General features: G+C 40.2%; 2 protein-coding genes and 1 long non-coding RNA gene across 4 annotated transcripts; 1 reads left to right on the top strand and 2 right to left on the bottom strand.

The window, feature by feature from the left end:
- Positions 1-172: 172 nt before the first annotated feature.
- Positions 173-4306, bottom strand: mettl2a (methyltransferase 2A, methylcytidine). Of its 2 annotated transcripts, XM_046035059.1 has the most exons (10): positions 4096-4306; positions 3680-3887; positions 2968-3056; positions 2284-2552; positions 1898-1947; positions 1741-1801; positions 1500-1639; positions 1290-1396; positions 790-855; positions 173-697 (listed from the first exon to the last, which is right to left on the bottom strand). In XM_046035059.1, exons 2-10 carry the CDS (start codon positions 3829-3831, stop codon positions 534-536), a joined length of 1098 nt encoding a protein of 365 aa, XP_045891015.1. In that variant the 5' UTR covers positions 3832-3887; positions 4096-4306; the 3' UTR covers positions 173-533. The 2 variants fall into 2 exon arrangements, with proteins under 2 accessions (XP_045891015.1, XP_045891008.1); XM_046035052.1 differs by having other exon boundaries at positions 3680-4306.
- Positions 2328-8804, top strand: LOC123960383. Its single transcript, XR_006822503.1, has 2 exons — positions 2328-2564; positions 7767-8804. It is a non-coding gene; the product is annotated as an uncharacterized LOC123960383 (long non-coding RNA).
- LOC123960358 (integrin beta-3-like) lies at positions 5947-16707 on the bottom strand. Its single transcript, XM_046035043.1, has 15 exons — positions 16546-16707; positions 15444-15529; positions 14900-15104; positions 14419-14671; positions 14122-14284; positions 13827-13988; positions 13618-13713; positions 13441-13530; positions 13186-13320; positions 12674-13103; positions 8910-9132; positions 8401-8501; positions 8136-8261; positions 7692-7858; positions 5947-7550 (listed from the first exon to the last, which is right to left on the bottom strand). The coding sequence occupies exons 1-15, from the start codon at positions 16679-16681 to the stop codon at positions 7485-7487; spliced, it is 2439 nt and encodes an 812-aa protein (XP_045890999.1). The 5' UTR covers positions 16682-16707; the 3' UTR covers positions 5947-7484.
- Positions 16708-19430: the final 2723 nt, after the last annotated feature.

Genomic DNA, 19430 nt, shown 5'->3' with positions numbered 1-19430 from the left:
GGGTTCAACGATTCAAGAGAAAGAATATCATTAAGTACGTGATTAATTTGTTAAAGCACTTTTGAACCTTGGGAAAATACCTAAACACTTAACAGATTGGATTTTTATTCACTTTGCATGTACAAAAAAAAAACAAAAAAACAATAAACAACAAAAAAAAGAAATCACAGAGTTGTCTTAAAAATCAGGCAATTTATTTTAAAACATCGGCTTGTTAAAAAACGTCATCTGGCAGAATAGAAACATACAGGTGTAACCAGCCCTTTCTCAGATTACTGAACTTGTCAGCAAAAAATTAGAAATCATCACTCGTAGATAAAATTACAGCACTATCAAGAACACTAGCCATAAAACGAGTCCATCAACATTATGGCAGGTGAGATAGTCTAAGGCTATCCAGTTGCCTCCCCTTGATCACAATCACAGGGCTTCTCAATTCCATACATCCTCAGAAAAGAAGCCAGCACCGCCTGATATGAGCTCCTAGTTTCAGTTGGTAGAAGGTCAAGCCAGGCAGGTTTCTCTCCTGTGTCTCAGCCCTGCGTCTCAGGTGGCTGAACTAGAGCCTTGCGGTACTTGCACTGGATCCACACCCTGTACATGGTTAGCTGTTTGCCTCTATTCACCTGTAGCCGTCTGTCCACAAGGTTCTGTACTTTCTCAAGCCCTGCCTCAGTGAACACCTCATGGAGCTCATCTGAAATAACAAAGAAGAATAGAAATATTTTCATATATATATAGTTTAAGAACAATTCTGCAAAATAATCCCCAAACACATTTAATTTTTACCTTGAGTAAAGAAGTATACTCTTGTTCCATCCCCTCGGACATAGAAGTTTTCTGACAGACACCTTCCTAAAATAAGTAAAAGGAACATAACGTATCTATTATTGTACAACAAATAGCAAACATTAAATAAACACTTATTCATTAATACATTGCCATTTTAATATGCAGTGGAACATTAAAAGAACTGCATATTTTGACAGACCTTGTGCAGCCAGACTTTCTATTACTATCCGCATTAAGTATGGTTTGGTATGGTCCATAATATTTTAAAATATTTAAGAGCAGCATAATTTGACTGTCATTTAAAACACCTAAACCCAGAAAGTTGCTCTGGTATGACCTTATGCAGCAGTCAAATCTGAAACAGGGCTACCAGAAAAACAGACCTAAGTGAAACACAATTTCAAAGATCAACACTAGTAATAGGCCATGAATAAAAGACCTTTCTGCATTTGGATGTTCTGAACGGGACTGGAGCCTCGCTGGACTTCCTGACTAACCTTTCTTGAAGCGAAGCTGTGCCATATCATAGCGCCCATAGTCCCTAAGCAGCATCACTCCCCCAGGCTTCAGCAGCCGCGCTAATCTGCTGATGGATGCCTGCATCCTGAGACAGGGTGAAACTTTAAGGCAACCAGTGCTATATTCAATGGGTCAAAGTGAGTAAAAACCAAAGACACGAGAAGAAGAAAGACAGCAAAAGTCCTTACTTGTTGGGATGCAACGCTGATAACACAAAGATTAGCACTATAACATCAAGGGTTCCATCGGGGACGGGGTAATTGGCTTCCACATCACTCAAATCATGAACAAAGGCGAAGCAGCGCCCAGGGTCGTACTCTGGATTAGTCTGATGAAAAGAGGGCAATGTTAATCCATCAATTAGCCCACAACCCTAGAGATGAATACATCTATCAGCACACCATACTTTCACTATTCCCATCATCTCACCTTGACTAACTCCACAGCAGTGCTGGAGAAATCGCAGCAGTAAACAAAGAGTCCCGGATCACTGCAAAAAAGCAAGACTGCAGTTGTACCTTTGAGTGTACATCATTAAACAGAAGCAGAGAACTGTATTTGTCAAACATGGTTTGACTGCACTTACTTGTTGGTCTTCAGTATTGGAAAAACTGTATTGCCTACACCGCAGCCAACCTGTCCAACACATGAATTCATATAGCCTTTAATTTAGTTTTGCACTCAATGGCAAACTAACAAATATAATAGCAAAGTTTTTTTGTTCTGACAAAAAAACAAATATCACTACAATTACTAGAAAATGCATCTTTCCACGAAAGTTGCACAAACCTCACATTTATTTCAAAAGACAATGTTTAGAAGGGAAATAATAAGGGATACCACAACGTGAGCCATGTTCATTCAGTAGCAAAGCAGGAGGCTGCAACCTCCTCAACAGAGGTAAACATAAAAGCAGAGATTTTGCTTTGTCATTAAAAGTTTAGCTAACCAGCTTTCAAATGAACCTCTCACCTCCAGAATGCGATATGTGGCAGAGAAGCCAGGGATAGCGCCATCTGTGTGAGACATAGCTGCAACTTCTGTTCTTTGTTCTTGATTCAGACTACCCTGCTGACTGTCATCTGTGCCAGAGACCTCAAGATGGGACTCGTGGTTAAGGCTACACTGCGGGGCCAACTCTGGGAACTCTGTGAAGAGCCAGTGACGGTCCTTGAAGAAACGATTCTCATGAATTGTGTAAAAATCATTCCAGTACTCATTTGCCCGGCTGTCGAATTCCTCTGCAAAAGAAGGTAAGGCAGTAAAGCCAGAGTTAAAGTCATAATCTAGCACATTTTGCCATGATTACAAATCATCGCAAACAAGCTCAATAAGACAAGTACTATGCATAAGAATTTATTGTGGTTTGCCGAAAGTGAAATATCAAAGACAACTGTCTAAAATTGATAACAGAAACAATGTTATGAGTCAGTTTGTGCACACGATAAATATGGTCTCCAACAATGACGAGGTCCATTTTGGTATCTTTTCATACACTATTCGCTTAAAACTTCAATGAAATGAAAATGAAGGCATATACAACATTGAGGACCGCTGTCTTCCTAATTAGAAGCAGTTGGCAGCTCTGTTACAGATGCCAGTCATACTATGACGTTTATGTGTATGAGACATGAGTCTTGACAACAATAATGCAACCTTGTTTCTCTGAAGGCAGTGGCTGACTGTTTTCCAAGACTTTCTTCTTAGCAGATGCTTCTTGTTCCTCAGTCCACTCCACATTGTCCCTGTTGACAACAGAACAACATTGTCCAGTGTGGGTCAAGTGATGTGGTGAATGACAACACAGAAACACTTGGACAATCCCAAGACACTTAACGTTAAATGTTTTCATGTGATATTCAGATGGGGGATGATACATAATAACACATCTTATATACATATCTGCCAACATGTGCAAACTAATAAACTGATGTTCATCAAATCAACAAAACAAAATAGGCAAAGACATTTACTGGTTAAAGAAAATGAACAAAACATCAGGTATATTATTGATTTAGACAACAGAATGGATTAAGACGACTATATTCCATAGTTTTATAAAAAATAGTATTACTTATTAGCCAGTTATAATACAGTATGAGACCTGATAATATCATAATTTCCCCTTTAAACAGCCTAATCTGTCCTTTGCTAAACACCCTATCAAAACAACAAAGTTTTAGCTACAAAATAATGACATTAACATTTGCTTGTTATTAGCAACAATCAATTCAGCAAAAGACCATTCATTTAAAAAACGTAACGTACTACTAATGTAACTGTTAACGTTAATGTCCCAGCCAGGAGACACTGGCTCTGTACACCAACATCTGCCAGCCCTGTTAGATTTTTGGACAACGTTACCCACCATGCGTTGTGTTGGAAGACCTGCCGCGGGTCTGTGAGAAAACGTGTCCCAAACTGAGGTCTCTTCACATCTCCGGTGGTTGAATCTGACAGAAGCAGCCCTGTTTCACTGCTGCCTCCCTCCACTTCGACCACGGCATGGGGCGCCGCCATGTTCAAAATGACGCAACGAAAGAAGGGCCGTAATGTAATCGTGCTGCCTTCGGGAACTATCGGAAATAATGCAATTAAGACTAACAATATTAATACGACTCAATAATTCAGAATTTTCTGATAACATAAGTTTAACCGCATATTTTGGATGCGACGAATGCAAAGCCAGTGGATAGGATTATGGACTTGTGTTGTTTGTTTGTTTTTTTTGGCTCAAAATATTTGCTATTAACATGTTTCCACGTTGTAAAACTAGTAGCCTACATTTCCCCGTTATCCTTTCATCTACCACTTTCTCGAGCTGTGCGTGCTTCCTCGCCAAAGTAGTCACAATAACTACTCCTTCTCATTTGCTGTATCAGAAGGCATGCTTGTGAAGAAGACACGCTTCTTTGTGCAGATATCGATGGGTGCAAGTCACATAATAATACTCCACCCCGGACTGTCATCCAGCTCTGTACCCTGTAATGGACTGCTTGACAATAAAATGACCTAATATTTTGAGGCTGCACCTCTACAGGTGTGCCGATGCATTTGATTAGGGCAGTGCTCAGGCCTATACACTAGAGGGAGACATATGCCACGATTGTCTCTCTTGTGGTTCACTGGAAGAAACACGAAACCCGCCCACATGAACGATGAGAATGCCTGGATGGACGTTTAGGGTCAACGATTAACTCATTAGTAGTACATTAAAATGTTTACCAGTCCTAACAAACAGACAGACAAACAACAGTTTCTCATGTATTACTTGTGATGTTAAAAATTCAAATTCATTCATTATGCATTTGTGGATTGAGTTTTGTTTCCTGATTCACAAATGCAGAGGTTCCACCCTAGCACATTAGCCTTTTTCTCGCACCCTGGTAGCCACAGTCTATGCTATGTACATAGCCTACAGCAACTAGCCTATTTAACAACTTCATCTCTTAAGCCAAGATGTAGATTTACCAATACATACTTTGACAAAGACCAGTCATATGTAAGTTACAATATTACTTTCACAAATTATAGCTTTTGCATGCTGCAAGATCAACCCTAAAATGTTATTTACTAGCTTGAGAACACTGATTAGTTGACCAGCTGTTTGTTATGATGAGTTTCAAGTCAGGAGGTACTCAACATCTGGAATGAGCTCTGACTCATTATTTATAATAATGATGTAGCTACTTGGATGTTCTGCAGAAGACAGCAAGGATGTTACATACCAATGATCAAACACGTTAGAAAAGTATGTAACAGTGAACCCTATGTTAACTTTAAGAGGCATTAAACATTTATGGTAGTTTCCCCAAGATCTGCATTGATATTATCCATTACAAATGATGCACATGTTTATAAAAAATATGAGCATACGGATGTACAGATAACCACATAAGCAGTACCAGTAATAGACTCCACATAGTTGCTGTAGTGTTACTTGTTTTACTTAATGTTGGCTTATAGGGAAGTTAGCATAGACAGTCCTAATGAATGCTCTTTTTTATTTCCAAGGTAAATTACCAACAAACTGTATACTAAAACAAATTGATACAATCCACTGTAACTGGATTAGGCTGTTGTGAACTTACTGGTAAAATAACTACTGAGGTTTGATCACATGGCCATGCTACAGGAAATATTCTAAGACTTAAGTGGTGATAGAATGTGGTCAAATGAATTTCCTGCCCATGCACACTGACATTCATTTGATTAGTAACGCTTACACATACTGAACTAGTGAATATTGAATTGAATGTAAGAACATAGCTAATCTTTGATTATTTCTTTCATGATACATCTGTGACATTTCTGAATAAAATAAGAGATAAATATAAAATGTCAGAGTATCCACTCAAGTCAGTATTTAACATTTATGTTGAACCCTGCGTAAATGAACAATGTGTAAATTGTGTTATGTGAAAGCAAAAGATTTTGTGCAGTGTTTGATTAAAGTTCCAATCTCTCCTCCTCTCCGGCACTAAATTAGAACGTTTTTTGAGAAAAAAATCTCTCTGTTTAGTGTAATGATTTCATTACTTTTACATTTACATTTAGATATTTTCATAGTGTTTCTGTAGCTAGCTTTTTTACTGAATGAAGCTGGGAGACAGAATGCAACATTCAGCTTCTCAATAAAATCACACAGGGCATCTGTGATATTTATTATAATGTTCATCCAAAATGTAATGTAATGTCACACAAAGTGAATAAAGAAAAGAGTTAGATAAGTATTTCTATTTCAGAGATTTTAGACAACTCATTGTTTGATTTCAGAAATATGAATCTCAAAAAAAACTTTCTTTTAGGTATTTTTAAGTCTGATCTTAATAAAGGGTAAAAGCAGTTTGGACATTTGTTTAAAGAACCCAAATGTAAAGCATCACACAAAAGTTGGTCAAGTCAGGTAAAATGAATCTTAAAGCATTCCCTCTGTACAACAAACTGAGAGAGCAAAAGCCCAGGCATCTTGTTGCAGAAATACTATCTATACAATGAACTTAAAGTCTTTTCTCCCATATAGAAGTTACAAAAGATCAAGTTGGTTTCTTATTAACAATTGCAGGGCATTATGGCCAATATAATTTGATGTGCAATCAAATCTGCCCATATACACAAATAAAAATAATTCCATTTCAGTGTAACACAGTATGGCTTAAGAGAATATTGAAATAAATCAAACAATTTACATTTCAGCAACGGCAGGGCAGGCCATAATTGTTTCAAACAAATTTACAAACAAAATGAACAATAAAAAAACAAAGAAAACAAAAACAGGTGATGATGCAGAGATAAAGGAACATGTCAAAGTAAAAGTAACATTGCTGAAATGCATTTCAAAAACAATATAGTCCACAAAAATCACTGTAAACCAAGTCAGCCTAGATGCTGTAGTTAAAAAGTTTTACTCCTTTTTACTGTAACTCAGCAGAGTGCTGCATTCTCATCTCATTACTACAATTAAATTTGTAATAGAAAAAAGTTATCGTTCAGGTACTTAACACCCCTTTTAGCATGTTTTAATAATTTATAAATATAGTACACATTTTATGTTTATCGATAAACTTTGCTGTGATTTGTTTGGAATTGCCCATTTCTATTTAGGAAAAAGGGAACTTTAAAAAAGGCTGCGCTCTGAAAGAGCAAATAACATTTTCAAAACACAAGGCTTAGGTGTAAATAATACATCAAACATGGTAAACAACACTGAAGAGGACCACAAAATGTCCATTCATTAATGTATTTTTTTTAGATGATAGTGATTCCTATTTCTACTTTAAAACATGAGCAAAACTAAAAAGCAATACTAAAGAATCTTGAACAACAAATAGGAAAGCCTCCTAAAAATACCACAAAGCAGCAATTCCTCGTACGGTAAACTGACAGTGTAGTTCTTTATGTTAATTAACTCCTTTCTGATTGTATAGTATTTAGTGCAGTCTGTAGGCATGACACAGTGAAAAATCAACAAGCATAACAGCAGGCAATCATCTGTGACTTGCATTAACAGTTTTAGTTATTTTTACAAAATGATGTTGTTGACAGCATTAACTACTTTTCAGCTACAGTAGCCGGTCACCTGACAGTGTAAAGGATCTTCTTCCCATCCATCTCTCTGCTACTACAATGCATCTCTGTCGTTGACCCCTGAGTTTTCTCATTGTATTTAGTCGTTAGTTGACTCTGTATGCTACATTGGTGAAGGTGGAGGTGGCTCCTTTATACAAAGGATTGTGAGCCTGGGAAATTAAAACGGAGGAAATGCTGTTCAATTCAGTCCCACAGTGTTATTCAACTTTTTGAAGTACAGTTTAGACTTACCCCTAAATGGGAAGCTGTTAGTATGTGCAGTTAGTGTTTTAATTTGAATTATTTCTCACCGTATCCCATTTGGCTTTGGCTCTCTCCTCCTCAAACTTGGCGAACTCTCTGCGATCGTGGATGGTGACCAGCAGCTTCCAGATGAGAAGGCCAACAAGGCCCAGTAGCAGAATGGCTCCAACCACCGCCAAGAGCACCACCAAGATGTCTGGACCCTGAGGACACTCTGAAAGACGAGACAGGAAGAGTGGCAGAGAGGAACTGATTTCCAACGTTGGTTTCCATGATGTTTGTAAAACAGTGGAGCATACAGTCAGCGTCAGACACTCCAACGTGATTCAGTACATCAACACCACCATGTGTCTGAGTTTCTGTGGTGTGGCAGATAGCTGGGGTTCACTGGCTGATGATGTGTTTTTCACACTATTCTGTCCTAATGTACCTAAATTACAATGCTCTGGCAGTTGAAACGTCTCATGCATACACACACGATCTTACAGTACCTGGCTCTTTTACCACAAGCAGAATGGATTTGCCACTTTCATCTTCGTAATACTGGAAGTGCTCCACGCAGTCATTTTCATCTTTGTAAGAGCAATTCACTGCATTCCCATCTTTGTCATGTAAAACTGGGGGATAAAGATGGATATTTTGGGAGTCATAATGAATGTTTCAAGGATCCAGGAACAGGAAAACAACAGTAATCATTATCACAACACTCAAGATCACTCTATATAGTAAGGACGTTAAAGATGGAAGCGTTCTTACCCAGTTTATCCACTAGTTTTATTTCATCTTTGCAGATTCTACTGCAGCTGTTGTCTTCAGTGTACCGTCCTCTCTTGAAGTGCCGACACTCAACACACTCCCTGCAAGCAGAGTCCCATACAGTTTCCTTTACACAATACATAGCGTGTATACTATTGATTGACTAAAAATTGTGGTGACCTGTTGACCTTTTATATGATGGTGATCACATCACTCTCAAGCCTAAATATCAACTTTGGATAAAAAGTTGACACAGGAAATAAAAACCCATGGCCTTTCCTATTACGCTGCCATCAGGACGAACTTACCGTTTTAAGCCCTACAACTGCTAAGGCTTTAAAATGTTAGTTCTGTCTAAAACATGAATGTTGCAGAGTCTAGGAGATGAGACTTAATTCACATTAGCTATCTGTGTAATTTTTGTTTAGTTACTGTGAAAGTCTATTTATGTGTTTTTGGTCCATTCCCTCCTCTCTTTTGTCGAATCAAACACTAAGTTAGGAACTTACTTTTTTATAGTGCAGGAATCAGGACAGGTGGGGCATTTCTCACAGGTAGATCCGTAGGCACCAGGCTGTGTGCACTGACAAACCCCACACTCGCAGTTACCCCGGCCGCTGCACAGCAGGCCGATGCTGGACATGCAGGTGTCGATGCGTGTGCTGCAGTTACAGTTTTCTCCTTTCCAGCCAGCATCACACTGGCAGAACCCACAGCTACACTTCCCATGATCTGAAAGAATCAGAAAGGATGAGGAGGTTAATGTTATCATAGTCCCTGAAAATATAAATTATTTAAATTCAGATCAAATATGTATAATCCAATGTTACATCTTAATTCATATTAAGTCAATTTTCCTGTCTCTATAATCACATGGGTGGGGCTGGGCAAACAACACTATGAAATGCAAATTACACAATTGCAAAATGAATCACTGAGTGTGTGTGTGTGTGTGTGTGTGTGTGTGTGTGTGTGGTCTTTAGAGTTGTTAGTTGTCCATGTGTTGCAAGCTTAGGCAAGTGTACTTGTGTGTGTGTGTTTGTAGATCCTCCAACCATGTAATTAGTATTAGGTGTAATGTGTTACTAATGTGTTATTTATTAATGTGTAGGGTGTTTGTTACTTTTTAAAATTAGAATGCTGCTTATTTTGTTAATAGTTGGTGAACTTAAACTTGATTGATACATTAACTGGTTTATTAAAAACACATAGCAATAGGCTGCATTTTAAAACGATGGTACTTCAAGTGGGTAATGCAAAAGTAGTTAAATTAATTACTTTTACGAGTACTAGTAAGCTTTATATACAGCTCTGTTTGTCTTTACAACACAATAACTTGGGAAGTAATTGTTTTTAAATCTAATCTTACTCAGCAAGTGACATTATGCTGACCTCTTAATCATCCGATTCTGACCAAGGAAATGATTCCCCATCTCATTGCAGGCTGGCACACACAAACACTTAAGACTCTACTGAAGTGTTGAAAGCACAAAAGCCAGGTCGTTGAAGGAACAGTGTTACAGTGACGCAATCATTTCCTGACAGGAGATTTGCTGATTTGCAGACACCCCGCATCAGGACATTAAACTACATTGGAAATAACAGCAGGGCCTCAGAGACTACAGCATTCTTTGCACAAAACCAAACAGGATTTGGCACTGGATGACTAACAGCAAAGTGAATGAGTCACAGCCCAGCTGGATCAGACTGAGGGAGTGACTGGTCAAGGGTCCTTAATTCTAAAGCTCAAAACAAATCATCTGTCGCTGTAAACTTGTGGAAACAATTCCCCACCTCCACTCTGTCAAGCGGCTTCTCTTTTAATTGTGTGTATAGCTATGATGGGATCACACGTTGTCACTGGTTAATAGTTAATGGTCTCACAAAGCATTCATTGAGTAATCACGCTTACTCTGTCGACAACATAACAGAGAGAACTGTTGAAAAACATTTTTTTTGTCAAGACTACATTGTCATTGTAACAATGGATATTTTTTGCAGTGTACAGCCCTTAAACTCGACAAGAGGGAATACTTAGTGTTGTTCTTATTACTTGTAAAGTTGATTCACACACACAGAAGGGAGTTTTAAGTTTTGACCACCCTACTCTCTGTGAGACTGCACAGTAATCCAGCATAGCCATTAATCAAATGTGTGGGTTTTAGAGAAGGTTAACATGAGAGACATGATAAAAGGACAAAAACAGGGATAAAGACAGAAGAGTAAAACAGAGCATTACCCTGCTGGAGGACAAGAAGGGACAGAATCAGTGCTGTGGGGAGACTCGAGAGAAAAAACGTTGGGCAAATTGCCAACAGTGGAATGTAAACTTTCCTGTTCTCTCTCCCCTCATATTTATGGGCCCTGGGGCTATGCTTGCTGACTCCTGCGCCTTGGCGCTGGTCCCACAATCCCTTAGCAGTGGAAGAAATACACAGCCACAGGGAATATCACATAGATGGAGTTTTTTGGAGCCCTGGGTCGCAGTAGCTCCAATTGAGCTGGGACTGAAGGACGCTCGTACAACAACGACATGACTCTACTGAGACGCAACAACTTAGCGGTCCCAAATTGAGCTCTGTGGGCTGTCTTACATCAGTTATGGCTTTGTGTGTGTAGGTGCATGGGTGGGCTGGTAGGTGGAGTGTCTGCGTTCAAGCTTTCAGTGTCAACACTGGAGCCTTAATACCTGTTTCTTGTCTTGCTTAAGAAAGACATCAGATTCCAGGAAATGTTCAGCTTGCCAACACACGCATGACCTTCTGTCTTCTCTTTGGTGCACCCACAAGGGGCTGGACTTTAATGTCAAATTACAGCCATCTCCTGAATGTAACTTTAAGTAGTTCATTGGAAAGTGTATGGAATTTTTAACTCAGAAGGGAGAACGGGTAATCCAGTGATCACAAGGTTGGAGGTTCGATACCCACAACATGTCAAAGTGTCCTTGGGCAGGAAAATTGCTCACAATTAGGCCAGCACCCTGCATGGTAGCTTGCTGCCTGTGTGAGTGTGTGCGTGAATGAGCAGCCAAAATTGTGTAAAGTGCTTTGGATAAAAGCACTACAAATGTAGCCATTTATTTTATGGGAAAAGTGCACTTTTAAATTTAGCATTGCACTTTTACACTGGTGTATTACAATAGACAGATAAAAAAGAATGATCAAAATCAATACTAAGATATCCTGACTTATAGCTTCCAAAATGCTGGTTCCTAGTATTCCCATAATGCAGCTTGATAGCATATATTAATTAGATCCTCCTTGCTTGATAAACACATGTTTTTCAAACTCATTGTTGTTGCTTGTAACACAGGATTTCTGCTAAAAATTTTTGGTCTCAAATACCAAAAGGGAGATACTCTTGTGACATCACTCTTGTTATTTCCTTGAACTTGGCAAAGCTCCTCCAGAGCAATAGAAAACATACAGCTATGTTCGCAAGTTGAGTAATACTCCAGTTTGGTTTGGAGAGGGTTTCCCCTTTCAAAGACCAGGATGTGTTAAACATGAGACACTTATTTCCCTTTGAATCAGAGTTAGTATGCACACTAGAGTATGTTTGCTCTGCTTAATGTACATAAAGATAAAAGAGCAGTTTCCCATTCTGCTATTGCTCAGCCCCCTCTTTACAATCACAGGCCCAAACTGACGTTACATTAAATTACCCAATGACAAAGCCTATTAAAGTTTCATCACTCTGATTGAGTAAGTGTGCACTGAGCTGTGCAGACTTGTAATAGGGAGTGAGACCGCCTTATGCTGCACTGCTTGAAAACCACAGAAACTTGGTCATTGGTAAGCATTACTGTTTATGCTGAACAGCTAACTTATGCAATTATTTACACGTCCTTTCTAAGCAAGCAAATAATTGCACATTCATTTTGAAAAGGCTGTGGATTTTTGACATGTCAAGCTTAGTATCAGAGCACTATGTACACTGAATAAGGTGTGTTTACAGACTGAGAGTGACTGGAAGAAAACAGAGTACATTCCAGTAAAGTCAGATGACGCCTCAGAGCAGGGAAAAGGGAGGGAGGGGCAACTTCATCCTTCCTGCTAACGCTGACATAAAATAAAGAGTGGCTTCACCCAAATTACAAAAAGAAATTCACCAAATTACAAATAAGCACATTTACCTTTAGTGATATATAAACACGCAGATAGTTTTAGTTTTATGTGCCTAACTTGTTTTGTGTTTCATTGCTGTCAGATCCATTAAGTGCTTCAGCAGAGAGAACAGGGAGATCCTGACAGAAAGGAGTGTATCTACTCACCAGAGCACAGTGCCCCTTTGAAGCGCAAGCAGTTGAAGTTGTCACATTCGCAATATTTGCCCCACACCTGACCAAACTCATTTGCATGGCAGGAGCACTGTCCACACAAACAGTTGCCTCTCCCATTGCAGATTGGGCTGCCTGGCTTCGAGATGCAGTTTTCATCAGCAGACGGAGTGTAGTCCTCCGCTGAGCACTCACATCGCGGGCCCAGACGACCCTGGTGACACTGACACACACCGCACTCATGGGTCCCGTTGCCGTTGCTACAGAAGGAGCTGTTGGTTTCAGCCCTTGCCGCACAGTCGCAACTACAGGCAAAATCCACCGTGACCTCCAGGGAATCCTTGAAGCCTAGAGGTTTAATGGTAAAAGTGCGGCTCTTTTCTTTAGGGCAGCCACGTAACTGAGCCTCCACGCTAAATGACACCTGAAGAGGAATTAAATGTCTCTGTGACAGTCTGTGTGTGTAGATACCAGATGTGCATGTCAGCATCTCAACTGATACTCACTGTGTCTCCAATCTTGAGGTTAGAGCAGGACTTGAGTCCAGGGATGACCTCTCCTTTTAGGCAAGTGGCATTGAAGAGGAGATTCAACTCTTCTGGGACGTCCAGTAGCTCCAGCTCCAATTTAGAGCGGATGTTCTGCTCAAAATATAGTTATTTATCAGAGGTTAAGAAGTTGTATCATACTGTTATACAGATGAAACAGATAACATCAATCAGCATGTTCTACTTGTTGTCCTAAGTTTAGGAAATCCTTACCGCATAAGCCTCCTCAATTAGCTGAATAACATTCCCAGAGTCATCTGACAGTGTTCCTACCACGGTTCCTGGAATGAGCTGACTGTACTCCTGGGGACACAGACATGACAGCAAGGTGGTTTTTGTGTTCAACAACTTAAAAAAATCCATGCTGTGACACAAGTGCAGTTTGTATACCTTGTAGAGCGACACCACATAGCTGGTCACAGCAAAAATTAAATTTATGTTGTTTTCAGACATTTTCTCTGTCATAAGCGCCAAGGAGGGATAGTCCTGGAAGACACAGGGTGCAAGTTGTTTTCAGTGGAAGCAGGTTCTGTTCAACAACTCCAAAAACTATTAAAAGCCACTGAGATTGACTGATGTACTTAAATGTGTGCCTTTACCAGCACGGTAGATTTGTTGTAAAGGTTGTCATTATCAAGGTAACATTGTCCATCATTGGGCTGGACAATTCCAGCTAAACGTCCATCTAGAGCGGTGTGAGTTACGGCGTCAGTGGTGAACACCAGAAGGTGTGAGGCATCTGGACGCCAGCCAATCTTCTCCTAATGATGATGGACACATAATTAAATATGAAGCAAAGGAAAGACTAAACTGTACTGGAAGTATGCACGCACTCAGTTTTTGCAAATCGGTGAGCATGTGAATATGTATCTGTATATGATTACATTTTCATACCTTGCACACAACAGCCTGCATGACAGCATCAAATCCACCCTCCGGAGCATCTCTATTTCTAGACACCTGCTGCTTCTTCACCTCCTCAGTGAAGCGAGCCACTTTGTCCGTCAGTGACAGCACATGCTTGAATCCGAATTGAGCCTGGCAATTAGTGCTAATTCTGCATAAATTGAATTGGTGGATGGGAGTGAATCAGTGAAGGAGAAAAATCAATTTTAAAACACCAGATCAGAATCTCAGAATCTTCTACCCGGCTCTTTCTCCTTCTCAAATGTAACACCATCAATAACTTACCCATAGCAAGGGTTCTTCACTGCCTCTGGCGGATACATGTACATGTAAGGGGACGTGGTCTTGTCCACAAAGGCTCCAAACCCCATTCGCAGGTTGCTTGTGGTGCGGCCCATTGCCTCAGCAAGCTCATTGCCCAAGGTGCGAAGGCGAGCCAAGTCGTCCTTCATTGAATATGAAAGATCCATCAGATAGTAGAGGTCCACTGGGTAATCTGCCACCCGTTTCACTGACACCGTGAAACGCTTAGCATCACCTGGGAGGGGAGGAGCAGAGATGGAAGAGGTGGTGTCCAAAAATATTTTTCTTTCTTTCAAATGAAAAAGATTAAATTATAATGAAATATAGAAATCACTGTTTAAAATGGACCAGAACTGGTGCATGTATGACAGTGGTAATGGTCTTTGGTGTCTGGTATCTCAACGGTACCAATGCATGTATCTGGTCTTATTTATAGACGATATCTGGTTGGCTGTAAAAGTACCTGGTCTTAGTGTCATACGGAGTTTCTGAGGCTTTATCTGAGTGATGTCATCAGCAGACCCCGAGGCCTTGTCGCTGAGTGGCGCATCCGCCTGAATAGTCAGGGTGCTGGTGGGAAACTCCAAATTCGCCTTACTGCACCCTCCATTCAGCAGATTCTCCTTCAGGTCGCAGTGGGATGCGCTGGATCCCCCTTTCCCAAACTCCTGAAACAACCACACCTGATCTGTTAAGCAATTAAGTAGAATTCCATAAAAGAAAATCAATTAATTATTATTATTATTAATCAGCCTATAATGCTGATTTATCCACCCAAAGGCAGGCTCAGGTATCTCCCAAGTAAAGGAGCCCTGATTCCAACACCCATTTTCCCCATTTTTGAAAGTTCAGAGGCTACAGTGTATTCACATGATAAAGAACAATCATCAGAAGATGACAACAAGAAGAATGCTGTTGCGAAACTATGTCTCTGTTGTAACTTGCTGTGCTAAGTGATAAATGGGAGGAGACTAGCCACTGTGGATGTGGGCACCTGGTGTTTTTACCTCCTGAGAGCACCATGCACAGCTGGGGTGAACAGCCAAGCACTGTTGACAAGTAGTAACTCCTCGTGATGTGCAGATGTTGGAACCTGTGATAACCACACCAGCAGAAATGTAACTCAAAATACATTTCCACACACATCACAAAATAGGGAGTTTAACTTCCTCAAATGCAGATACCACAGCCAGTGTCTTTCACAATAGTGTGCAAACATTTAAGTGCTTAATGAAGTCACCCTGCAGTTTACCCATTACTGATGCTAATCCTCATTATGAGAGTTATTTAACCATGTAAACAAATTGCACCAATTCAATCCAAACATTTTCTATTTGTCATTATGTATGGCCTATGGGCGTGGCTCACTAGAGTTAAACATAGAAGTCGCAATGTTAATTTACCTCTGTAAAAAGTGTTCGATGTGTAAAAATTTGCATGAGTAATTTGAATGTATAGATTTACTTTGACTCTTGAATAACCGCCTGAAATCATATGAACTCCAATATAAAGTGGTATAGCCTAGTCAAGTGCCGCTGAAGTAAACACAACACACAACTGATGGATTTGAAGACTGAACTGAAAGCACCGCATGGTGTGTGGCTTTTCAGTTGCACTAGGCTACTTGAACTATTTAGTCTGATGGTGTAGACAGTATAGAAAGTCCGTCATAGTGTTTAGTTAATTTAGTTCATTTTTAAGTTACCCTTATGAAAACCCGCAAATAAGGTACGTAGGCTATTTCCTGATAATGAAACTTATCGATTTTGCTGAGGAGACTCGGAGATCCTGTGGAGGACCCCTGGTCACTTCGTTTTAGGGAAACACATCCTGAATTGTTTCACTCCCTTATAAGGGAAGGTGGCGAAAGCTCTGACGGAGTAGCTCAATTAGGCTCCAACTAAAAGTGGGCTATCGCTCCATTCAAGTCAGCAGTGAATTATTCTGTTTTGCGTTTAAGAATAATATGATCATCAATACAGTTTACTATGACTATTAACAGTATGCGGTAACTTCAAACATTCTCTAGAAGTAAAGTGGAGTAAATATCCTCTGGATGCTTAATCAGGTGAAACTTTTCAAAGTAGTTCAAGGAATAAAACTTCTTACCAAAAACGTTTGATGCCGATGACAAAAAGAGAAACAGTATCACTGGACGGTCTAAAAAGGTTCCCATGGCTGAGGAGTAACAGAGCCGACTTGACATTAGTTGTATATAGTCCCTGTGGGCTTGTTCACGCAACATGAACGCCTTTCCTCATTCTTGACAAAACGCGCGTTTCGTCCTGTCTGTGGTTGGGTCATACAACTTTCCTCCTACATTAACCCCCCCCCCCCTCCTCCCAGCATGGAGGAGCAGCTACGTTTATGGCATGTTGACACTCGTTTCTGAATGATTTAATATAAGTTGAGACAAAAAACTAGTGGAGTAACTGACAAGCTGCATTCACTCTGTTTCACAATTTTAACAGCTATTGTGGGTACATGGGCAGATTTTTTAGGTCTCTCTGTAACTCTGCTAATCTTAAAATTAGCCAGGAGTGTTTTTCTGTAATAACACTATAAGTACAGTATGTGCACAACTTGGCACTATTTTTGTGTTAGTTTGCAAAAAAAAAATAGTAGGCTATTTTTTTTTTTTTATGAAATGATATATGGTAAATCAAACTGAACATTTTGAACGCCTTGTCACAATAAAAAGACCATTTGCACCACTGCAAATTCTCACCTTTTCCCAGCTATGAACAACCCCTCCTTTTCCATTGTGAGTTGCATTGTGGAAAATAGTGGCATCAACACTAATGGGCATATTACCTAAAAAGTCATATATGGTTAGAATTATATGGCACTGGATCTGTAGTGTTAGACTGAACATTTGAACTTGATTAAATGTAGACTTGTGATTAAATACTGGAGATAAGCAACATTTTGGACACCTGGACACTGCACAGAGGTGTTTGGCAAGATAGACTGCTGCTTTGCATGTAGTTCATATTAAGGATACAGTTTATTTGAAATTACTACCACAGTGCTCCTCTCACAATACACAGACAATATTTCACAAAAAAATAAAATGACTTGCATCCTGTACAAACACTTTGCATGTTGCAATGTTTTCGGCACAAAATGTGCTTGTAATGTAAGGCAAAAGTAGAAAAACTGGACTCGAGCTTGAAGTAGCCAGCAAGTGGAGTTGTTGTAGAATGACCCCTAGTGGGAAAACCTATATATAGAAGTGTTTTGATCTGGCTCAAGTGGCCACAATAAAAAGGGAGACACACCATGGCAACATTTAACAAAATATGTTTATTCAACCAAAATTAGGCCAAATTAAGAATTGTTCCAAATTAAAGTTATTAAAGTATCGGGTATGAACAGCAGTGCTGTCAGTAGTGTCAGGGCAGGATGATGGATGGGTGCGTGAGGGTGTTGTAATGTGCAGGAAACAAGATAAATACAACTAAAGCAACATTTCCGGAACCAAGGAAAACCAAACCAAAGGTGGAGCCTGTTGAGAGAAACAGAGGGCAGTCAGTCAGCAGGGAGGTCTGTAACCTCAGCACGGCAGCAGCTCCCAGAATGAGAACAAGGAGTTACAAATATTCGACAGGGCAATGGGCCCAGGTACCCCGAGTTAGTGCAATCACCCCCAGCTTTACACCTGAAAGATTGGCCACACCCACACATGACCACACAGGGCATCACAAAAAGGATATATAGAGTAACAGAGTTCATAGGTGATTGTGATCAGCAGTAGTTTCTTGATAATTTAGGGTCTAATAGGACAGACTTTGCCACAAGCTATTGCCGGGTAAAATGCATTCCCTAGAAACACACTGACCAAGCTCTCTCTTCTCCTCACTAAATTTGTAAATCTGCTAAGTGCCTGCAGAAAACCTTCCCCCATTCCACTGAATGAGGGAGCATGCGGAAATGTGCCAGCTTCTAAAACAAACAAACAAACAAATGAAGAAAGAAAAAGAAAAAGAGTCAGAATATGGAATAAAAGCTAAGACTGCCCTACAGAACTGAACTTTGGGAAGTGTGTGGTGGCGGTGGTGTGTTTGTGGTGAGGCCTGTAGAAGCTGACAATGCTTCTTATCTGCACACTTGTCCATTATTGAATCTTTATCCCTGGGCCTTGCTCTTATTCTCTTAGCTGGTTGCTAAGTTACTGCCACCCGTGTACAAGAATTGCCGCTAGAAGAAATGAAAGAAATAGAGAAATAAGTAGAAAAGCTGTAATAGTCAACTTTTCTGCAGGCATTAAGCTCTAAGTGTGGGTGGAGGGTGCATGTGGGCAATCAAACCACCGCCCCAGTATTGACTGATTTGGATCTATTGGCCCCAAAGCCTTTTGTGGCCACCACCCCCACCGATGATTGGCATTTTGGGAAGAGCATAGCACCAGTTGTCCTGAGTAAAAAGACAGAGACTGGGTCAGATGGCAGCCAATTAAGACTGAACAAGAAGCAAGGAGATGGTGCTGGAGGAGGAAAGGGGGATTGAAGGGCCCTGACCTGTGTTACAGATCCATGTGGAGCCCTTTAAGCTTTTCACTGAGTCTGAGAACAGCATCACAGAGAGCCAATATCAAAAAGCAATCACTCTCAGACAGAATCAGTGTTTGGTTAACCACAACTGACTTCACTGAGTTAACTGGCGGGTGGAGGGATATGAGTTTTTCTAAGGTGAAGGTTTGGCCGGCTTATGAAATGTGGCCCGGAGGAGAAGTTTGTGTTTGTGTTGTGACGCTTTGCTATCTGATCTGCCTCTTCCTCCTCTAGCACACATTCTGGATCTGCAGCATACATGACGGTGACAGCTTATATGAGGAGAAAGTACAAATAAATAAAGTTAGAAGTGAGGACATATGTGGGATGGAATGCATGAGGGCATTTCTTTTTTTTTAAAAAGTGCATCCAGACCTCAGAACTGTGGGAAGTCTATCGTTTATTGTAGGAACAAAGATGACAAACTGGTTGAAAATGGCA

The sequence above is a fragment of the Micropterus dolomieu genome, linkage group LG02, assembly GCF_021292245.1.
Source record: "Micropterus dolomieu isolate WLL.071019.BEF.003 ecotype Adirondacks linkage group LG02, ASM2129224v1, whole genome shotgun sequence".
Taxonomy (NCBI): Eukaryota; Metazoa; Chordata; class Actinopteri; order Centrarchiformes; family Centrarchidae; genus Micropterus; species Micropterus dolomieu.
Note: the sequence above shows the minus strand (reverse complement) of the source record. Positions and strands in the feature narration are given on the sequence as shown.

Bases quoted from the DNA above. Each gene is read 5' to 3' on its own strand.
- mettl2a (XM_046035052.1), bottom strand. From the start codon at position 3,831: ATGGCGGCGCCCCATGCCGTGGTCGAAGTGGAGGGAGGCAGCAGTGAA. The intron at 3,057-3,679 runs GTGGGTAACGTT...TGTTGTCAACAG, and splicing joins GTCTTCCAACACAACGCATG to GGACAATGTGGAGTGGACTG. The intron at 1,802-1,897 runs GTAAGTGCAGTC...GCTTTTTTGCAG, and splicing joins CCAATACTGAAGACCAACAA to TGATCCGGGACTCTTTGTTT.
- LOC123960358 (XM_046035043.1), bottom strand. From the start codon at position 16,681: ATGTTGCGTGAACAAGCCCACAGGGACTATATACAACTAATGTCAAGT. The intron at 13,104-13,185 runs GTGAGTATCAGT...ATTCCTCTTCAG, and splicing joins ACCTCAAGATTGGAGACACA to GTGTCATTTAGCGTGGAGGC. The intron at 7,859-8,135 runs GTACTGTAAGAT...CTCGTCTTTCAG, and splicing joins GCTTGTGGTAAAAGAGCCAG to AGTGTCCTCAGGGTCCAGAC.